At 33.2% G+C, this 17,751-nt stretch overlaps 1 protein-coding gene and 1 long non-coding RNA gene across 3 annotated transcripts in view; both read right to left on the reverse strand.

Moving 5' to 3' along the window:
• Window positions 1-15,316, reverse strand: part of LOC143080939 (adenine DNA glycosylase-like) — a 31,063-nt gene extending 15,747 nt beyond the window's left edge. Inside the window, exons 1-4 of one of the 2 annotated variants that reach the window (XM_076257129.1) lie at window positions 15,221-15,316; window positions 5,367-5,473; window positions 4,243-4,279; window positions 3,885-3,958 (exon numbers count right to left, since the gene is read on the reverse strand). In XM_076257129.1, coding sequence (XP_076113244.1) covers window positions 3,885-3,958; window positions 4,243-4,279; window positions 5,367-5,473; window positions 15,221-15,308 — 306 coding nt within the window. In that variant the 5' untranslated portion in view covers window positions 15,309-15,316. The remainder of the gene's footprint in view (window positions 1-3,884; window positions 3,959-4,242; window positions 4,280-5,366; window positions 5,474-15,220) is intronic. The other variant, XM_076257130.1, reaches the window with a different exon arrangement.
• LOC143080938 (uncharacterized) lies at window positions 335-3,064 on the reverse strand. Its single transcript, XR_012979827.1, has 2 exons — window positions 1,429-3,064; window positions 335-749 (listed from the first exon to the last, which is right to left on the reverse strand). It is a non-coding gene; the product is annotated as an uncharacterized LOC143080938 (long non-coding RNA).
• Window positions 15,317-17,751: the final 2,435 nt, after the last annotated feature.

A 17,751-nucleotide genomic window follows, 5' to 3' on the forward strand; every position in this document is an offset into this window, starting at 1 on the left:
AACCACTTCCCATATTTGCAATTAAAACAATAGAAGAAAATTATTCAACGCAAAAACAAAACTTACTTGTAAATATGAAATTCTCTTTACGGTATGAGTTTTTCTCATTGTTTGAGATTGTACAGTAGTACCTGTAACTGCTTATACCTATTTCTTATTCACTTTTGCTTGATAAACTCACTAAATATCATATACATTGTACCACATCTCCTTATTTTCATAAGCATTCCAATAACATGAACAATTGTAATTCAATTCTATATACCAAAGTAAAATGAACTGCACCACTTTCATTCACTAGTATGCATCTTTTGGCAAAATACAAGTTCTTAAATGACACAATATATATTTATTGATAAAAAAATAAAATTTAGTATACAACTCTTTAACAGGTATAAAAAAACACAGCTGTGTCATAACTTGTGAAATCTGTGCTGAAAACATAGACATTGATGGTATTTGAGTAATTCCATATGTGAAGCTCAACATTAGCTCGTCAGTTGGTGGTGGACAGTTATAGTTCCTTCCTGCAGGCTAGGATGAATGACTTTTCAGGAAAACCAATTTCACAAATCAAAACTTTCCTCTAGATTTCTCCTACAATATTCATCCAGTTTAGTTCTTTTGTTTTAATTAGACACCGTCCTGATTTTTAATTTTGCAAAACATTCAGTCTCTTGCTTGCAAATGGTGCATGAAAATAGGATGGGTATGGCAGTAGACAAGTCTCTTTAATGTGGGTTTGTGCCCTGAAAAAAAGTTTTATAACTTAAGTTTTTTTGAAACTTGTGCAACACACATACCTAAATAACTATAACATAGAAGAGAGCATCATTCGTGTCAATGTTTCGTTCCTGTTTACATTGTCATTGATATTTTTTCAGAAAGCCTGAGGCATAGCTCATGAATTCCTGTCATTACATCCTAAATTAATATAATTACTGCTAGAATAACTATCAGCATGATATACGTACACTATCATTGTACAGCCCAAGTCTTCAGTATATATAATTGTTGCATTCATTCACTCCTGTGTTCAGTCGTTCAAAAATATTTAAACATCAACAAATGAACTTTAATAAGGACAAGAAAACACTAAAAAAGATACGTACATACAACCCGTGTTTTATAAGTGTATTTGAAAGAGAAATATATCTGGTTAAACGATGTATAAAGGAGAAATATATCTGGTTAAACGATGTATAAAGGAGGAAAAAATGTAGATATTGCATTACGATGCTTTCTACCTAATAGCACGTGGATATGTTTACATATTTAGACTTGACCCAGTATGACCCGTACCTTGTAGGTCACCGCCGTCGTTTAAACACTAGTAGACTACAGTCGTGTATAAGACAATAAAAAGCTTAAGCTTGTACTATTTGTGTGAAGTAAATGTGTTTGTTCTGTACATTTAAATTGTTTTACCTGATAGCAAGGACGTATATCTATCCGTTTCCTTCTCAATTCACTTTGTCAAATTCTTCGAACTTCTTCAAAACATACGTATTACTGCGCCCGGAAGTGAGAAAAATATGAGAAATCCTCGTAAAATAATGCTATCTTCAATTTTGTGGAATTCATTTTGTTATATTTATTATACAAAGATAAAAAAAGTTACGATTAATTATGAATTTGCATATCATTATACGGAACGTTTATGGACCATTTTCCATAGCTGTATGTCAGTCATTTTGGCGGGAAATCATGTACACATACACACGTAGATTGGCTGGTACCCGATCGTAATGTTACACATCACATATATCAAATAGCTAATACCCGGAACGTAGTACCGGGAACCAGGATAATACGTAGACAACATACATAACTAATACCGAAATTGAAAACGCTTTACGGTTTCTCGTTCGGGCTTAAATTAAAATATTGTTTGTTTGCCCTTTACCGACCGACCCTATAAATTCGTTCCGCCTGAAAATCTTTTATTTGTGTTTACCAGCAAGATTTTATTTTATTTTATTTTTTGTTCCTACCAAAAATCTTATATTTGTATTTCCCGCTCAAAACTTTTTTACCGAAATTCTCAGGTTTTATCTTTCCTGTATAAGGTCTAGTCCGTTTGGTATCACATGAGCGTTTGACATGAAAGAACACTTGCATTTGGAGTTTCAAAGCATTTGTTTGAAATCGATGTTGAAAGCTTTGAAATCATGATTTAACGAACGTTACTCTGTGTCTTTATACATGAAGAGCAGAGTTCGTCCAATACTAAATTATCAACGTGTGTACAAAATATTTTGTAAACAGACTTTGTATCCTATGTAGGGATGGCCTTTGGTGGTCCGTAGATTAGGATGATTATGTTAATGATGCCTTCGACCAGCATTGATATATTCTGATTTATATCTGACATGAACCAAAGGTCTGTAAAGGGGAGAATATTTGGCAGTAAAATCGCCAAGTTTTTCCATACAGATCATTTATAAATGCGGTGTAAAATACGTACCAATTGAGTTTCAAGTCTTGTGGCATTTTTATTGGAAACACAGGCACACACGAAAATTTAAACACTCTAGGGACTTTTTCTACTAGTAATGTACAATGTATTTCTGCCCGGACATATTTTACCAGAACAAAGTTATCTCTTGCCTGCTTACAAAAAAACTTTAGGTCTAGGTAAGCGTTCAAGGTACAAAGTACTATTAGTGCAAGTTAAAATTCTTAAAAATTCCAGGTATGCAAACGTTTAAAATATGCCGCACAGCCCTATATTTTGAAATTTGAAAAAAATTGTAGTGCATATGAATTAACTTCACATTCTACATGATATTTTTTTTTTCAAAACTTGGGACTATTATACTAATAGTCCTAGAAACTTATTAGCAAAAGCATATTTAAACAAAAGCAATACAGACAAAAATGATATCATGCAGATTTTGTATCTATAAAATAAAATATTATACCTACCTGCCTACCCATGACAAAAAATCTACCGAGCTAAGTTATTTTTTGGGAAAGAAAAATAAAATATTTTACCTACCTACCTACCCTGTTTCAAAACATAGGGTCGGAAAAGGGCAAACAAACAATATTTTAATTTAGGCCTCATAAACCGAATTCCGCTTTGAATTATAGAAGATGCAATATTAATCATGTTCAGTCGACTTTTCATTGTTTTATCAACGTCTGAAAGAATCTTTAGATGTCAGATAACACTCGAAATTGACCCGACCTCTTTCCACACGGAATACACATAATGATAGTTTGTAGTCAGGTTGACTGCTTATAATGCAAAATACACACTAATAACAAGTTCTATAAAAGGAACAATACACACTGATCGTTTCTTTAGTCCCCAATATAAATGAAAGAAACAAAAACCATATCATACCATAAAAAGAAGAGGAGAAATTCGAACATTTCCGGATCTATTTCTGGCAAAAAGACCCCCTGCATAGATTGCGTATGAAAAGATGAACCTCATGACTTAAAAGTCAGGCCTTAAAGCACTGCCTTTAAAAATGAGGCGCATATTATGAAGATTTTGTAAAATTATTGATAATCCGGGGCCGTCAAGATTGAACCAAGTAAACATTTATAGTGGCAATATTAGTTCCTGTACTATAAAGTATTGCTTTTCCTCATTGTTGATGGCCATACTATGACCTGTGATTACCCAAATCTAAATTATATATATAGTTTTCTCATCTGCAATCATACCACTACTACTTTTTTAAAATCCATATGCATTGAATGTATGTCTCTAGATTCATGTCAACAATTATTCAATTTTTATACAATATATCTATTTAAAGATATAAGTTAAACTTAACAATAACATAGAATCAAAGGAGCAAAGAATAAGTGATTATATCCAAGATATAAATTGTTTACCTTAATTTATGAGAATAACCTTAACAAACCTGCATCCATTTGTTGTAATAACTTATCACCGTGGCAACTTGTGTCTGCTGTAACATCACTTCAGATACCCATACTGAATAAATAATGAATAGCCTTACAAAATCACATTAATTGTAAAATATACAAATATCTAAGACTTAAGTGCAAAAAGGGATATGCAATTTAAACAACCTAGACAGATAGACTATATCTATAGACAGATTATTTGTATATTCATGGGTAGACAAAGATCTAGAGCAATAGTGAATACCAAATAACATAATCACATTAAAAACTTTATGAAGCTAGCTTTATTCCCCCAAACATCTTTGGCCACTTTTAATGAACCAGTGTGATTCATGATCACCTAAAAATTACCTGCATATGCTCTCTGGTTGATATCAGGATTAGCAATCTGAAAAAAATAATAACATAAAGATGTTAAAATAATTAAAATCATTGACGCTTCATAAAATTTTAATTCAGCATTATCTATCAACAATGCCAGTTTCCCTTTAGATACTGAAACCTTAACTAATGTTAAAGTTAACTCAGAAGGTCAGAAAAGATGCTGTTCAATATTTCTGCAATTTTGTCAAAGAAATAGTTTCTTTCAAATGGTATTAACATGGTTAACTTTGTGTGTGACGCAATAATTCTTATTTCCATTATACACATTCAAAGTGAACAACTATCCTTAAAATAGTGAAATTCCTCATAACTCCATACATTGGCTTGAATCTTTAAGTACCTGTGAGTACTCTAAATCGGTACTTCATGTCTATAGTGTTGTTGTAAGCTGTTTATTTTGCTTTGTATCTATCTGATGATTCAAGTCCATTTCAACTATTCTTTTATAGTTGGTTTTTATAGTGTGCTGTTAAACAAACTACTGTACCAGTTAGGGGAGGGTTAGGCATCTACAAATATGTTGAACCATGCCACATACTATATGTGTGTGGCTTTAGTCAGGGGCATCTGTTTGGGTGTTTCAGTTTGTATTTGAAACTGTTTTTTTTTTATATAGATCTGTGTTTTGTTCATCGTTTTGCATAGTTTGTTTTGGCTTTGTTACTGAGACACCACTGTCCCAGGTTAGGGTCTGGCTAGGTAGGTTTACCCTCTATCAGGTTTAACCCTGTCTCATTCTATATTTGCATATGTCCCAAGTCAGGAGCCTGTAATTCAGTGGATGTTTTTGAATTGTTTTACATGTTATGTCAAGGCCTTTTGTAGCTTGCTATGTGTTTTGAGTTTGCTCCATGTTGTGAGCTGTACAGTGACATATAGTCATTTAGTCTTTAGTTATCAATTGTCTAATTGTTAATCATACCACATCTTCTTATTTTACACAGAATATATACTTATCACAATTTTGTACATGTAGCTTAAAGACCCATTGGTGGCCTACGGCTGTTGTGTGCTCTATGACTATGGTCTGTTTGCTGTCTCTTTGACACATTTCCCAGTTCCATTCTCAATTTTAAAATTACTCTAGTTACCTGTCTTCTCCATGGTAAATCTCTTTTATTTTCACTGTACCATTTCAACAATAATTCTCTGAATTCTTTAACTTCTTGAGAAGAGAAATCATGTATAGATTCTGTTCCTGTGGAATAATAAAGAAAGAAATACATGAAATATATCATCAAATTAAATTCTGATGTTTTCATGCTTTTGGTTTTTACATTTCTTTTTATAAATCTGAGCGATACATTTGCTTTTAATATTCAATGTTATTTGTGATGTTATTTATATGTGAATTCCATGTCAGATCGTTTGTGATGGTTACGCCAAGATATGTTGCTTTGTTGGTTTTAATATATGATCATGTACATCAGGGCTCACACTACTTCAGAATTATCATGATTATAGGGAGAAGTGACTTCTCTTTTTGAAACTGATAGGGAGAAGTGGTGAGATTTGAAAGAGAAGTGCTCATTCGCATGGTGCGCTACAATGTTTGGATTTTACTATAGTATAAAGGGTCATATGTAAATAATGTTCTTTTTATATTGTTCAATTCATATCTGAGTGTACAATTAAAGTAACATTTCAAATTAAAAGTTGTTAAGTTTTACTAAGGTTCTTGTGAGAAACTTCCAACTAAATATTTAATATCTAGCACTAAAAAAAATATTTTTTTATTTTAAAAAATGTAAAGAATTATAATATATCAATTACCATGATTACAATTTAATTCAAAACTATCTTATGTATGAAATTCAGTGTTTCTCATAAAAAAATATAAAAGTTATTAAGCTTGGCCATAACATATTAATAATAGTGTAATAGTCTCAGAGTTAAGCAAATTTAATCAATAGTTTGAAACAATCCATAAAAAATATTGGGAATTATATACACCAATCAATTAGATGTAACCAAAAAGTCTCTTAATTCGTGTGGAATACGCAATTTTTCCCTTTGGGGTCAATTTTCTTCTGTCAGCTGTTCCATCCGTGTGTCCGTAGTAATTACTGTAAAAGTACGGATTTCGTTCATAGCTGGTCCGGTCCAGATCCATAGTTTAGAAAATGGTCAATGGCAGATTAATGCAAGAAAATTTACAAAAATAAACGATGTTTGACAAGTTATTTGGAAAGAAACATGACGTTTTTAAAGCAATAAATGGATTAAAAATTTACTGGAGGCAACTTTTATCACGTTAAAATGAAGTAACAAACTTATTTTGCCGCCGAAATTTAGGTTGATGCATGTTTTTGAGTAACAAGCACCGGTGTCATATGGTATTTTGAACCCCCTAAAAATTGAACCCGGGTATTTTGACCCCGGGTTCAATTTCCATTTTGACCCCGGAGTCATTTTTCACATATGGTATTTTGAACCCCCCCCCTGCGGTATATTGAACCCCCCTGTTTTTGAGAAATAGTATTGCAGATAATATAATTTACAATTTATCGGCTATTACTTTTTTTAAATTAGAGGTCTATAGTAGGGGGTTCAATATACCGCAGGGGGGTCAAATTACCATGGCTAAGTAAAATTTTCAAAATATCTTTTCCAGCATGTTGAATACATACAAATTACAATTTGGAGTATAATTACTATGTTAAGGAGTTAGAATAGCTTGAATTTTTGAAATTCAAGGTCTATGGTAGGGGGTTCAATATACCGCAGGGGGGTCAAAATACCATGGCTAAGTAAAATTTTCAAAATATCTTTTCAAGTATGTTAAATACATACAAACTACTTGTAGGAGTATTATAACTATGTTAAGGAGTTTGAATAGCTAGAATTTTTTGAAATTTAAGGTCTATAGTAGGGGGTTCAATATACCGCAGGGGGGTCAAAATACCATGGAAATGATTTTTTTTCAAAACATTTTTTCCAGGATGTTAAATGCATACAAACTACTTATTGAAATATCATTACTATGTTAAGGAGTTAGAAAAGCTAGAATTTTTGAAATTTAAGGTCTATAGTAGGGGGTTCAATATACCGCAGGGGGTCAATATACCATGGAAATTATTTTTTTTCAAAACATTTTTTCCAGGATGTTAAATGCATACAAACTACTTATTGAAGTATTATAACTATATTTTAAAGGAGTTAGAATTGCAAGAACTTTTGAAATTTAAGGTCTATGGTAGGGGGTTCAATATACCCCAGGGGGGTCAAAATACCATGGCTAAGTAAAATTTTCAAAATATCTTTTCCAGTATGTTAAATAAATACAAACTACTTGTAGGAGTATTATAACTATGTTAAGGAGTTTGAATAGCTAGAATTTTTGAAATTTAAGGTCTATAAGTAGGGGGTTCAATATACCGCAGGGGGGTCAAAATACCATGGCTAAGTAAAATTTTCAAAATATCTTTTCCAGTATGTTAAATACATACAAACTACTTGTAGGAGTATTATAACTATGTTAAGGAGTTTGAATAGCTAGAATTTTTGAAATTTAAGGTCTGTAGTAGGGGTTTAATATACCGCAGGGGGGTCAAAATACCATGGAAATTATTTTTTTTCAAAACATTTTTTCCAGCATTTCAAATACATACAAACTACTTATTGGAGTATTATAACTATATTAAGGAGTTAGAATTGCAAGAACCTTTGAAATTTAAGGTCTATGGTAGGGGGTTCAATATACCGCAGGGGGGTCAAAATACCATGGCTAAGTAAAATTTTCAAAATATCTTTTCCAGTATGTTAAATAAATACAAACTACTTGTAGGAGTATTACAACTTTGTTAAGGAGTTTGAATAGCTAGAAGTTTTGAAATTTTAGGTCTATAGTAGGGGGTTCAATATACCGCAGGGGGGTCAAAATACCATGGAAATTATTTTTTTTCAAAACATTTTTTCCAGGATGTTAAATGCATACAAACTACTTATTGAAGTATTATTACTAAGTTAAGGAGTTAGAATAGCTAGAATTTTTGAAATTTAAGGTCTATGGTAGGAGGTTCAATATACCGCAGGGGGTTCAAAATACCCTGGAAATTAATTTTTTTCCTAATATCTTTTCCAGAATTTAAAATACATACAAACTAGTACTTATTTGAGTATTATAACTATATTAAGGAGTTAGGATAGCAAGAATTTTTGAAATTTAAAGTCTATGGTAGGGGGTTCAATATACCATGGGTAAGTAAAATTTTCAAAATATCTTTTCAAGTATGTTAAATACATACAAACTACTTGTTGGAATTATAACTATGTTAAGGAGTTAGAATAGCAAGAATTTTTGAACTTTGGGGTCTATGGTAGGGGGTTCAACAATCTCAGGGGGTCAATATACCATGGAATATTTTTTTCTTTTCAAAATATCTTTTCCAGCATGTTAAATACATACAAACTACTTGTTGGAATATTATAACTATGTTAAGGAGTTAGAATATTCTACCTCCTTAACATAGTAATAATACTCCAACAAGTAGTTTGTATGTATTTAACATACTGGAAAAGATATTTTAAAAATTTTACGTAGCCATGGTATTTTGACCCCCTGCGGTATATTGAACCCCCTTCTATAGACCTCGATTTTCAAAAATTCAAGCTATTCTAACTCCTTAACATAGTTATTATACTTCAATAAGTTGTTTGTATGTATATAACATGCTGGAAAAGATATTTTGAAAATTTTACTTAGCCATGGTATTTTGACCCCCCTACGGTATATTGAACCCCCTACCATAGACATTCAATTTCAAAAATTCCAGCTATTCTTAATCCTTAACATAGTTATAATACTCCAATAAGTAGTTTGTATGCATTTAACATGCTGGAAAAGATATTTTGAAGACAAAATATTTTCATGGTATTTTGACCCCCCTACCATGGTATATTGAACCCCCTACTATAGACCTTGAATTTCAAAAACCCAAGCTATACTAACTCCTTAACATAATTATAATACTCCGATAAGTAGTTTGTATGTATTTAACAAACTGGCAAAGATATTTTGAAAATTTTACATAGCCATGGTATTTTGACCCCCTGTGGTATATTGAACCCCCTTCTATAGACCTTGATTTTCAAAAATTCAAGCTATTCTAACTCCTTAACATAGTAACAATACTCCAATTTGTAGTTTGTATGTATTCAACATGCTGGAAAAGATATTTTGAAAATTTTACTTAGCCATGGTATTTTGACCCCCTGCGGTATATTGAACCCCCTTCTATAGACCTTGATTTTCAAAAATTCAAGCTATTCTAACTCCTTAACATAGTTATAATACTTCAATAAGTTGTTTGTATGTATATAACATGCTGGAAAAGATATTTTGAAAATTTTACTTAGCCATGGTATTTTGACCCCCCTATGGTATATTGAACCCCCTACCACAGACATCCAATTTCAAAAATTCCAGCTATTCTTAATCCTTAACATAGTTATAATACTCCAATAAGTAGTTTGTATGCATTAAACATGCTGGAAAAGATATTTTGAAGACAAAATATTTTCATGGTATTTTGACCCCCCTACCATGGTATATTGAACCCCCTACTATAGACCTTGAATATCAAAAACCCAAGCTATTCTAACTCCTTAACATAATTATAATACTCCAATAAGTAGTTTGTATGTATTTAACAAACTGGCAAAGATATTTTGAAAATTTTACTTTGCCATGGTATTTTGACCCCCTGCGGTATATTGAACCCCCTTCCATAGACCTTGATTTTCAAAAATTCAAGCTATTCTAACTCCTTAACATAGTAACAATACTCCAATAAGTAGTTTGTATGTATTTAACAAACTGGCAAAGATATTTTGAAAATTTTACTTTGCCATGGTATTTTGACCCCCTGCGGTATATTGAACCCCCTTCCATAGACCTTGATTTTCAAAAATTCAAGCTATTCTAACTCCTTAACATAGTAACAATACTCCAATTTGTAGTTCGTATGTATTCAACATGCTGGAAAAGATATTTTGAAAATTTTACTTAGCCATGGTATTTTGACCCCCTGCGGTATATTGAACCCCCTTCTATAGACCTTGATTTTCAAAAATTCAAGCTATTCTAACTCCTTAACATAGTTATAATACTTCAATAAGTTGTTTGTATGTATATAACATGCTGGAAAAGACATTTTGAAAATTTTACTTAGCCATGGTATTTTGACCCCCCTGCGGTATATTGAACCCCCTACCATAGACATTCAATTTCAAAAATTCCAGCTATTCTTAATCCTTAACATAGTAATAATACTCCAATAAGTAGTTTGTATGCATTGAACATGCTGGAAAAGATATTTTGAAGAAAAAATATTTTCATGGTATTTTGACCCCCCCTCCTTACCATGGTATATTGAACCCCCTGCTATAGACCTTGAATTTCAAAAACCCAAGCTATTCTAACTCCTTAACATAGTTATAATACTACAATAAGTAGTTTGTATGTATTTAAAAAAATGGCAAAGATATTTTGAAAATTTTACACAGCCATGGTATTTTGACCCCCTGGGGTATATTGAACCCCCTACCATAGACCGTCAATTTCAAAAATTCTAGCTATTATAACTCCATAACATAGTTGTTATACTCCAATTTGTAGTTTGAATGCATTTTTAAAACATGCTTGAAAAGATATTTTGAAGAAAAAAAAATTCCATTGTATTTTGACCCCCTCCCCCTTCCATGGTCTATTGATACCCCTCCTATAGACCTTGAATTTTATAAATCCAAGTTTTTCTAACTTCTTAACATAGTTTTAATACTCCAATAAGTAGTTTGTTTGTATTTAACATGCTGGAAAAGATATTTTGAAAATTTTATTTAGCCATGTTATTGTACCATGGTATATTGAACCCCCTACTATACATCTAAAGACCTTTCATGTCAAAATATCTTGCTACTGTAACTCCTTAACATTTTTATTATACTCCAATTAGTAGTTTGTGTTCATTTTATTAGTTTGAAAAGATGTTTTGAAAATTTTACTTTTTAAAATCAAGTGAGCCATGGTAATTTGACCCCCTCCCCCTTTTTTACCATGGAGAATTAAAACTTAAAAGTCTACCATTCTATATAAATATTTTAAATTTCAAAGAATTATAGTGTCCAAGCTACATGGTCTAGTTTTAATGCTTTAAGAAGTTTTTTGAATGAAATTTTGTTGGTTAAGACTTCAGAGCACTTATACCAAGCAAATATTTTTCTTTTAACCAATCATTGAAAATTGACCTCCCCTTCTTGTATAAATGATTTTTAATATTTGATTAGCTTTTATATAATGTTAAATGTTTTATTAATCATCTAAAATGGAAAAAACAGGGGGGTTCAATTTACCATGGGGGTTCAATTTTCCATACAGGGGGGGTTCAATTTCCCATGAGGGGGTTCAATTTACCATAGCGGTATTTTGACCCCGGGGTCATTTTACCATGGGGTTCAAAATACCATATGACACCGGAACTTGCAAAAATGCACGAAGTGATAAAAAGTTGTATTTTTATCAAATAACCTGCTACACACTGTATATTCAATGCTTCAACCTCTTTTCTTAAGATAATAAATCTTTTATGTATTAATTTCTTTACTTATCAATAAAAAATTGATGTTTCATCAACTTGGTAAAAATTGAAAATGTCCATTGGACGGAAGCGAATGAAAGCGAGTATCGTCAAGAACAGGGCGACTTGTTTTCGCTTTTGGGGGTGACGGTTGGGAAAGTGACTTCTTCGCCCAAGACGACTGGTAGCTTGAGCCCTGGTACATGTAGTGTGTATTCAAAGATAATGAATTAAAGCTTACTTGTTGTGTGGATGATTTCACATCTGTCAGAGTTAAAAGACATTGGCCATTATCATGATTATTGCTCCCATTGTTCCAATTCATGTACATTTGTAAGTCTGATCCAAGGTAGTCCCAGATTACTCTGACGTCCAATGAGATTACTAGAATGTCCAACGGCTGTTTTGCCAGACAAGCTGGTGCTGAGGGACGTTAGAGTCCATCCCATATCATAGTATTTCTTACAATGGTTTTGAAAAGGGTATGTGTAATTTTTTTCTTAGATGCGAGACAAAACTTACATAAATGAAGAGATAAATGTCAAATGAACAATTCAAGGCGATTAATATTCTTCCAAGGCTGTCAGTCAGCCCCAGAAGCAACAAAGCAGTTCATCCATTTTGAACAGGCAAATGGACCATTATATTGTTGGTTTTCCCGCTCAAATGGTTAATTTTACACTAATAATTTTGGGGCCCTTTATAGCTTATTGTAAGGTGTGAGCAAGGCTTTGTTTTGCAGACCGTACATTGACCTATAATGATTTACTTTTATAAATTGTTCTTTGGACAATGTTGGATGGAGAGTTGTCTCATTGGCACTCACACCACATCTTCCTGTATCTCACTATCCACTTTTTATATGGGACGTCTAAGAGTTATCTCAGACTAGATTAAAGGGTGTGACAATCAGTAAGTGATGTTATTCTTAAATACACAGAGGTGTCATCTGCAGAATCTGGTCTATGGGCGAACAAACTCAGGGCAAAAGTACCTAGGGTGAATGGACCGATACATCTTCTACAAAGGGGTGCACATTACCTCTGAGGTGGTCTGGCATGTCACTTATGTAAATTAGGAAAAGACATGGGCCAAGATTTGATGAAAGCCTAACAGTACAGGTCAGCTGTCTGATGTGCGACTGTCAACTACCACTTTTTTTTCAAAATTGTTCTTACTCCAGAAACAAATTTGGCTTATCTAGATCTGAGTAAACAGAATGTCAGAACTTTGATTTGTAACCATGTGCTAAATCCAAATAGGACTGTGAATAATTGGTTGGCACTTGTCTACACAGAGATAAAACTATGTGAAATTATGTGATAGTCAGATTTCATTTCATATGAATTTGTTCTATGCATGCTTTTTCAGTGGAATTAATTAAAGATAATCTTCTTCTTCCAAATCTTCACATCCTTTGTAGGACAACCACACCATTAAGGCATGTAGAACAAAACCCACCATCATACAAGTAGGGATATATGTCAGGGGACTTACTGAAATAAGTGATTTTTAAATCACTTATTTGAGTAGCAAATTTGAGGTTTTGTCACAAATTGGGATTTTGTATTTTTTTTCAAAATTTTAAACACATAGGTTTAAATAACATCTTTTAATTAGTAAAATTGAAAAAAATGAACTTTTTGCTTCTTCTAAGTAGCAAGGTTTATGCCTTTGGTGCTATCATTTACCTGAAAATTCTATTTTAGTTGAAAAATGCTATAATAATGGCTTTACATAATGAACTGATACTTTCTTAAAAGATTTTTCACAGCAGTGGGAGTATTTTTCCTGTGAAGTTCAAGGTCTCATCTTTCAGATTATGTAATAAAATTCTACTGTTCGCAATAAAAATTTCACTGTTTGGGGGTGACGAAATTAGTGTAGGTCATTAAAAGAATGATACTTAAAGAAGTGATTTTTGGGAAGGAAACTGTAGTCGGATACGTAAACAAGTGATTTTTATGTCATTATCCTAGATTCAGTACAAGGTCATCACCTGACATGACCTGGTCATCCTAGACAACACAGAGGTTGGTTCTGATAAGTTAAGAAACATAATTAGTCCCTGGATCATTAGTATTCTATAATTAAAGCTACATTAATATTAAATTACTTCTTCTAGTGATTAATTTGTACTACATGTACTTGAATAGGTGATTATTAAAGAAAGACAACTCCAACTTTCAACCTTTATGGAAATAATGTTACTTGAATCACTATCAGTGATTTAGAAAATCACTTATTTAAGTAAGTCCCCTGACTGATGTACACTATTTTTTGAATAATTTTATCCTCAACCAATATATACAGGATCACTTTTGTAGTTGCACATATATCTTTTTGTTTGTATTCTTAGTTGCGTTTAAAATTGTTAGGCTAGTTACCGGACATATATACAAGGGGATTATATATGTTTAAGTAGTAAAATAGTTCATTCTTAAAAGATAAATGTTGTAAAATGAGTTACTTCAATCACGTTCGCACTGGGAAAAAGAATAATAGACTTGCAGCAGTAAAATGTAAAATAGTTCGCCTTTCATAATATGGACTAAGGATCTAAAAGCTAAAAACACTTTATTTCCTTTTCATTAACTTAAAATTGAATAAAACATTCATATTGACTAAAAACTTAATCCTCGCATAGAAATTGTCGTTTCACATCATAAAATCTATAAAAAAAATTAAGATTTTGTTGAAAATATATATTTGCACTTTGTGCGACGTTTATAATGATCTAGGCACGCACTGTCAATGTAATGGCAATTGTCGTATGTTTATTAACATAGTTCTAAAACTTGACTCAAGACAGTCAACCACCAGATTCACCAACATGACCAATTCACTTCAATATCAAACTTTCACACCAGAACAGATTATTTAAGTACAGCCTTTTTTCTATACACAGTTGTACTCTGGTGTCTGGAATTCGCTCCCACAAATACATCAAAGTCATTATATTTAGTCATGATTGGGACAGGACCTTTAATGGGACTCAGTGATTAGGTGTTTTTAAACTCAGGATTTCTGGATTGACCCTTTCGGGCTTCGGGAATTCTTTTTTTTGGAATTTCAGAACCTTGGGATTTCGTTTATTTAAGCCTGCGATTTCAGGATAAGGACCCCTATAGAGGGATAATTTTATCCCCCTAAAAAAGGGAAAAAAATAGGATTATCCCTTTATACAGATATAATCGGTATGCTACTGTTGTCTCAAGATACATTAATCACCATACAGGGGGTTTGTTCCCAACCTGAGTGATGAAGTTATGAAAGCAAGCTAAAAAAATTACATAAACATTATACAAATGTAAACCAATTTACTACAATATTTGTCTACTTAAGTTTTTTGAGTCAAATCTTCTAACCTAGAGTACCGTTTTGATGTATTTTCCTTTTAACCATGATCACAAACAAATTTTGAAGTTGGCGGGAAAGGAGGGGAATCATTGACATAGGGGAAGGACACGTTATTATTCGTTGCAGAAACGGTGAACATAATTTGTAATTTACTTTCTCCTTTGTTGGAGCACTATAAAATAATATTACGATGGGAAGGTCTCCAGATTAAGTTTTGTATAAGGTTTATTTTCAATTTTAATTTGTCTTTTCTCTAGACGAATTATTCACAATGACATTTAAGATAATATGAACGGATTAAGCACGTGGTTACAAATCAAAGTTATATATGACGTTCTGTTTACTTGACAGATAAGCCATTTTAGGGCTATGAACAATTTAGAAACAAAATGAGAATGATTGTTTGATTACCAAAACATTGTATAAATTACGTGTGCTGGTGGTATGTACCACAGGATTATGTATGCGTCTAGTGTGATTAGGGCCATAGGCTCTCTATCACCGCTGGCTAGCCTGCTTTGTGGGTGAAAAGAAAGCCGAGTGCGTAAGTCTTTCTGCCAGTACATAGCCTCTACACTATTAAAGACTTCTACAATGCCTCCCCGCGACAGCACATGGTAACTAGGATCTAGCATTCTAGGCATTATTGTAGAGGATCTCGGAGCAGGGCCCTAGAGATGCAGTGTGTAGGCCCACTGGCGTGTGGACACGCCCTTGCACTCATCAACCTTGTCCCAACTATGGGTAAATAGTACCGCTGCCTTGTGGTTAGATCTGGGAAGATCAAAAGGCTATGGGAGCAGACCCAGAAAGAAAAGCCGGGAAGATGGAACTCGTCAGCCATGGCAGGCAACCATCTATGGGAAGGAAAACCTAGACAACAAAACTCCATCCTACAGGTAGTAGGTTTCTCGTATGGCTAATCACCAGACAGAATAAAAAATTGATGATTACGGAAACCCAAAATACATTTAGAAATCAGCATGAGGATAACACCTCTGCTGAACAACATGGTTTAAGGGACATGACGCTGGTGGATGAAAGCCCACGGGAAGTCCACAAGCTGACACCCTTGTGTACACCAAAAGATAATATACTTCTAGGCAGTTGGAATGTAAGAACTATGTATGCCACAGGTAAAACTGCAGAAGTGGAGAGAGAAATGGACAGATACAATATAGAAATATTGGCCTTAAACGAAGTCAGATGGCTAGACAGTGGAAAGCTTACACTTCAAAATGGCAAAGTATAATTATATTCAGGTAGGAATGATGGAATACATCAGGCAGGAGTTGGAATGATGCTGTCAAGTCGAGCAAAAAAGGCACTGATTGAATGGAAGCCAATCACTGAGAGACTAATGTATGCCAGATTCCACACATCAACCATTAAAATAAGTATCATCACTGTATATGCACCGACCAACGATGCTACAGATGAAACAAAAGAAAGCTTCATAGAACAGCTAGATAGAGTCATAGCAGGAACACCTAAACATGACATCCTATTAGTAATGGGAGATTTTAATGCAAAGGTTGGAATGAACAATGAAGGTCATGAGAACATCATGGGAAGGCATGGAATAGGGAGAAGAAACGAAAATGGAGAAAACCTCCTTGATATTTGTCAAAGGAACAACTTAGTCATTACTGGCACAATCTTTCCACACAAAGACAAACACAAAGTAACATGGATATCACCAAACAAGAAAACAGAAAATCAAATAGACCATATCCTGGTTACAAGACAACACAGAACATCAATACTGGACACAAGAGCTATGAGAGGAGCAGACATTGGCAGCGATCACGAACTCCTCAAATGCAAATTAAGAATCAAACTTAAGAAATACAAAATAGTAACAGATACTTCAAGAAAGAGATTCGATACCACCAAACTACAACGTCCAGAAATAAGAAAAGCATTTTCAATCGAGTTGAAGAACAGGTTCCAACTCTTAGACAAGCTAGAGGACATAGAAACATTCTGGGAAGGTATAACAAAATGCTATAAAGAAACAGCAACTAACACCCTAGGTTTCAAAGAGCGTGGGCAAAAGCCCTGGATCTCCAATGAGTCATGGAAACTTGTAGATGAGAGAAGACAACTAAAGGAAAGAACTAACAGCAGTAGATCAGAACGAGTTAAGAACAACTTACATGCCAAGTACAGTGACAAAGACAAGGAGGTGAAGAAAAGTATGAGAAATGACAAAAGGCAATGGACAGACAACTTAATAGAAGAAGCAGAAAAAGCAGCAAGCAATGGCATGATGAAAACTGTATACGAAGTAACAAGAACAATTTGCAATGAAAAACAGAAACCACCTCAAGTCATCAAAGATAAGTCTGGAAATCCATTATCTAGCCATGATGAAAAACTAAAAAGATGGAAAGAACACTTTCAAGAAGTCTTGAACAGACCTGAGCCTGAAATACCATTTAACATCAATTTAAACTATGAAATCGAGGAAAGAGGTATAGATACAGGTCCAATCACGAAAGAGGAAATTTCAAAAGCATTGAAAAGATTAAAAAAT

This window comes from Mytilus galloprovincialis, chromosome 6, assembly GCF_965363235.1.
Source record: "Mytilus galloprovincialis chromosome 6, xbMytGall1.hap1.1, whole genome shotgun sequence".
Classification (NCBI taxonomy): domain Eukaryota; kingdom Metazoa; phylum Mollusca; class Bivalvia; order Mytilida; family Mytilidae; genus Mytilus; species Mytilus galloprovincialis.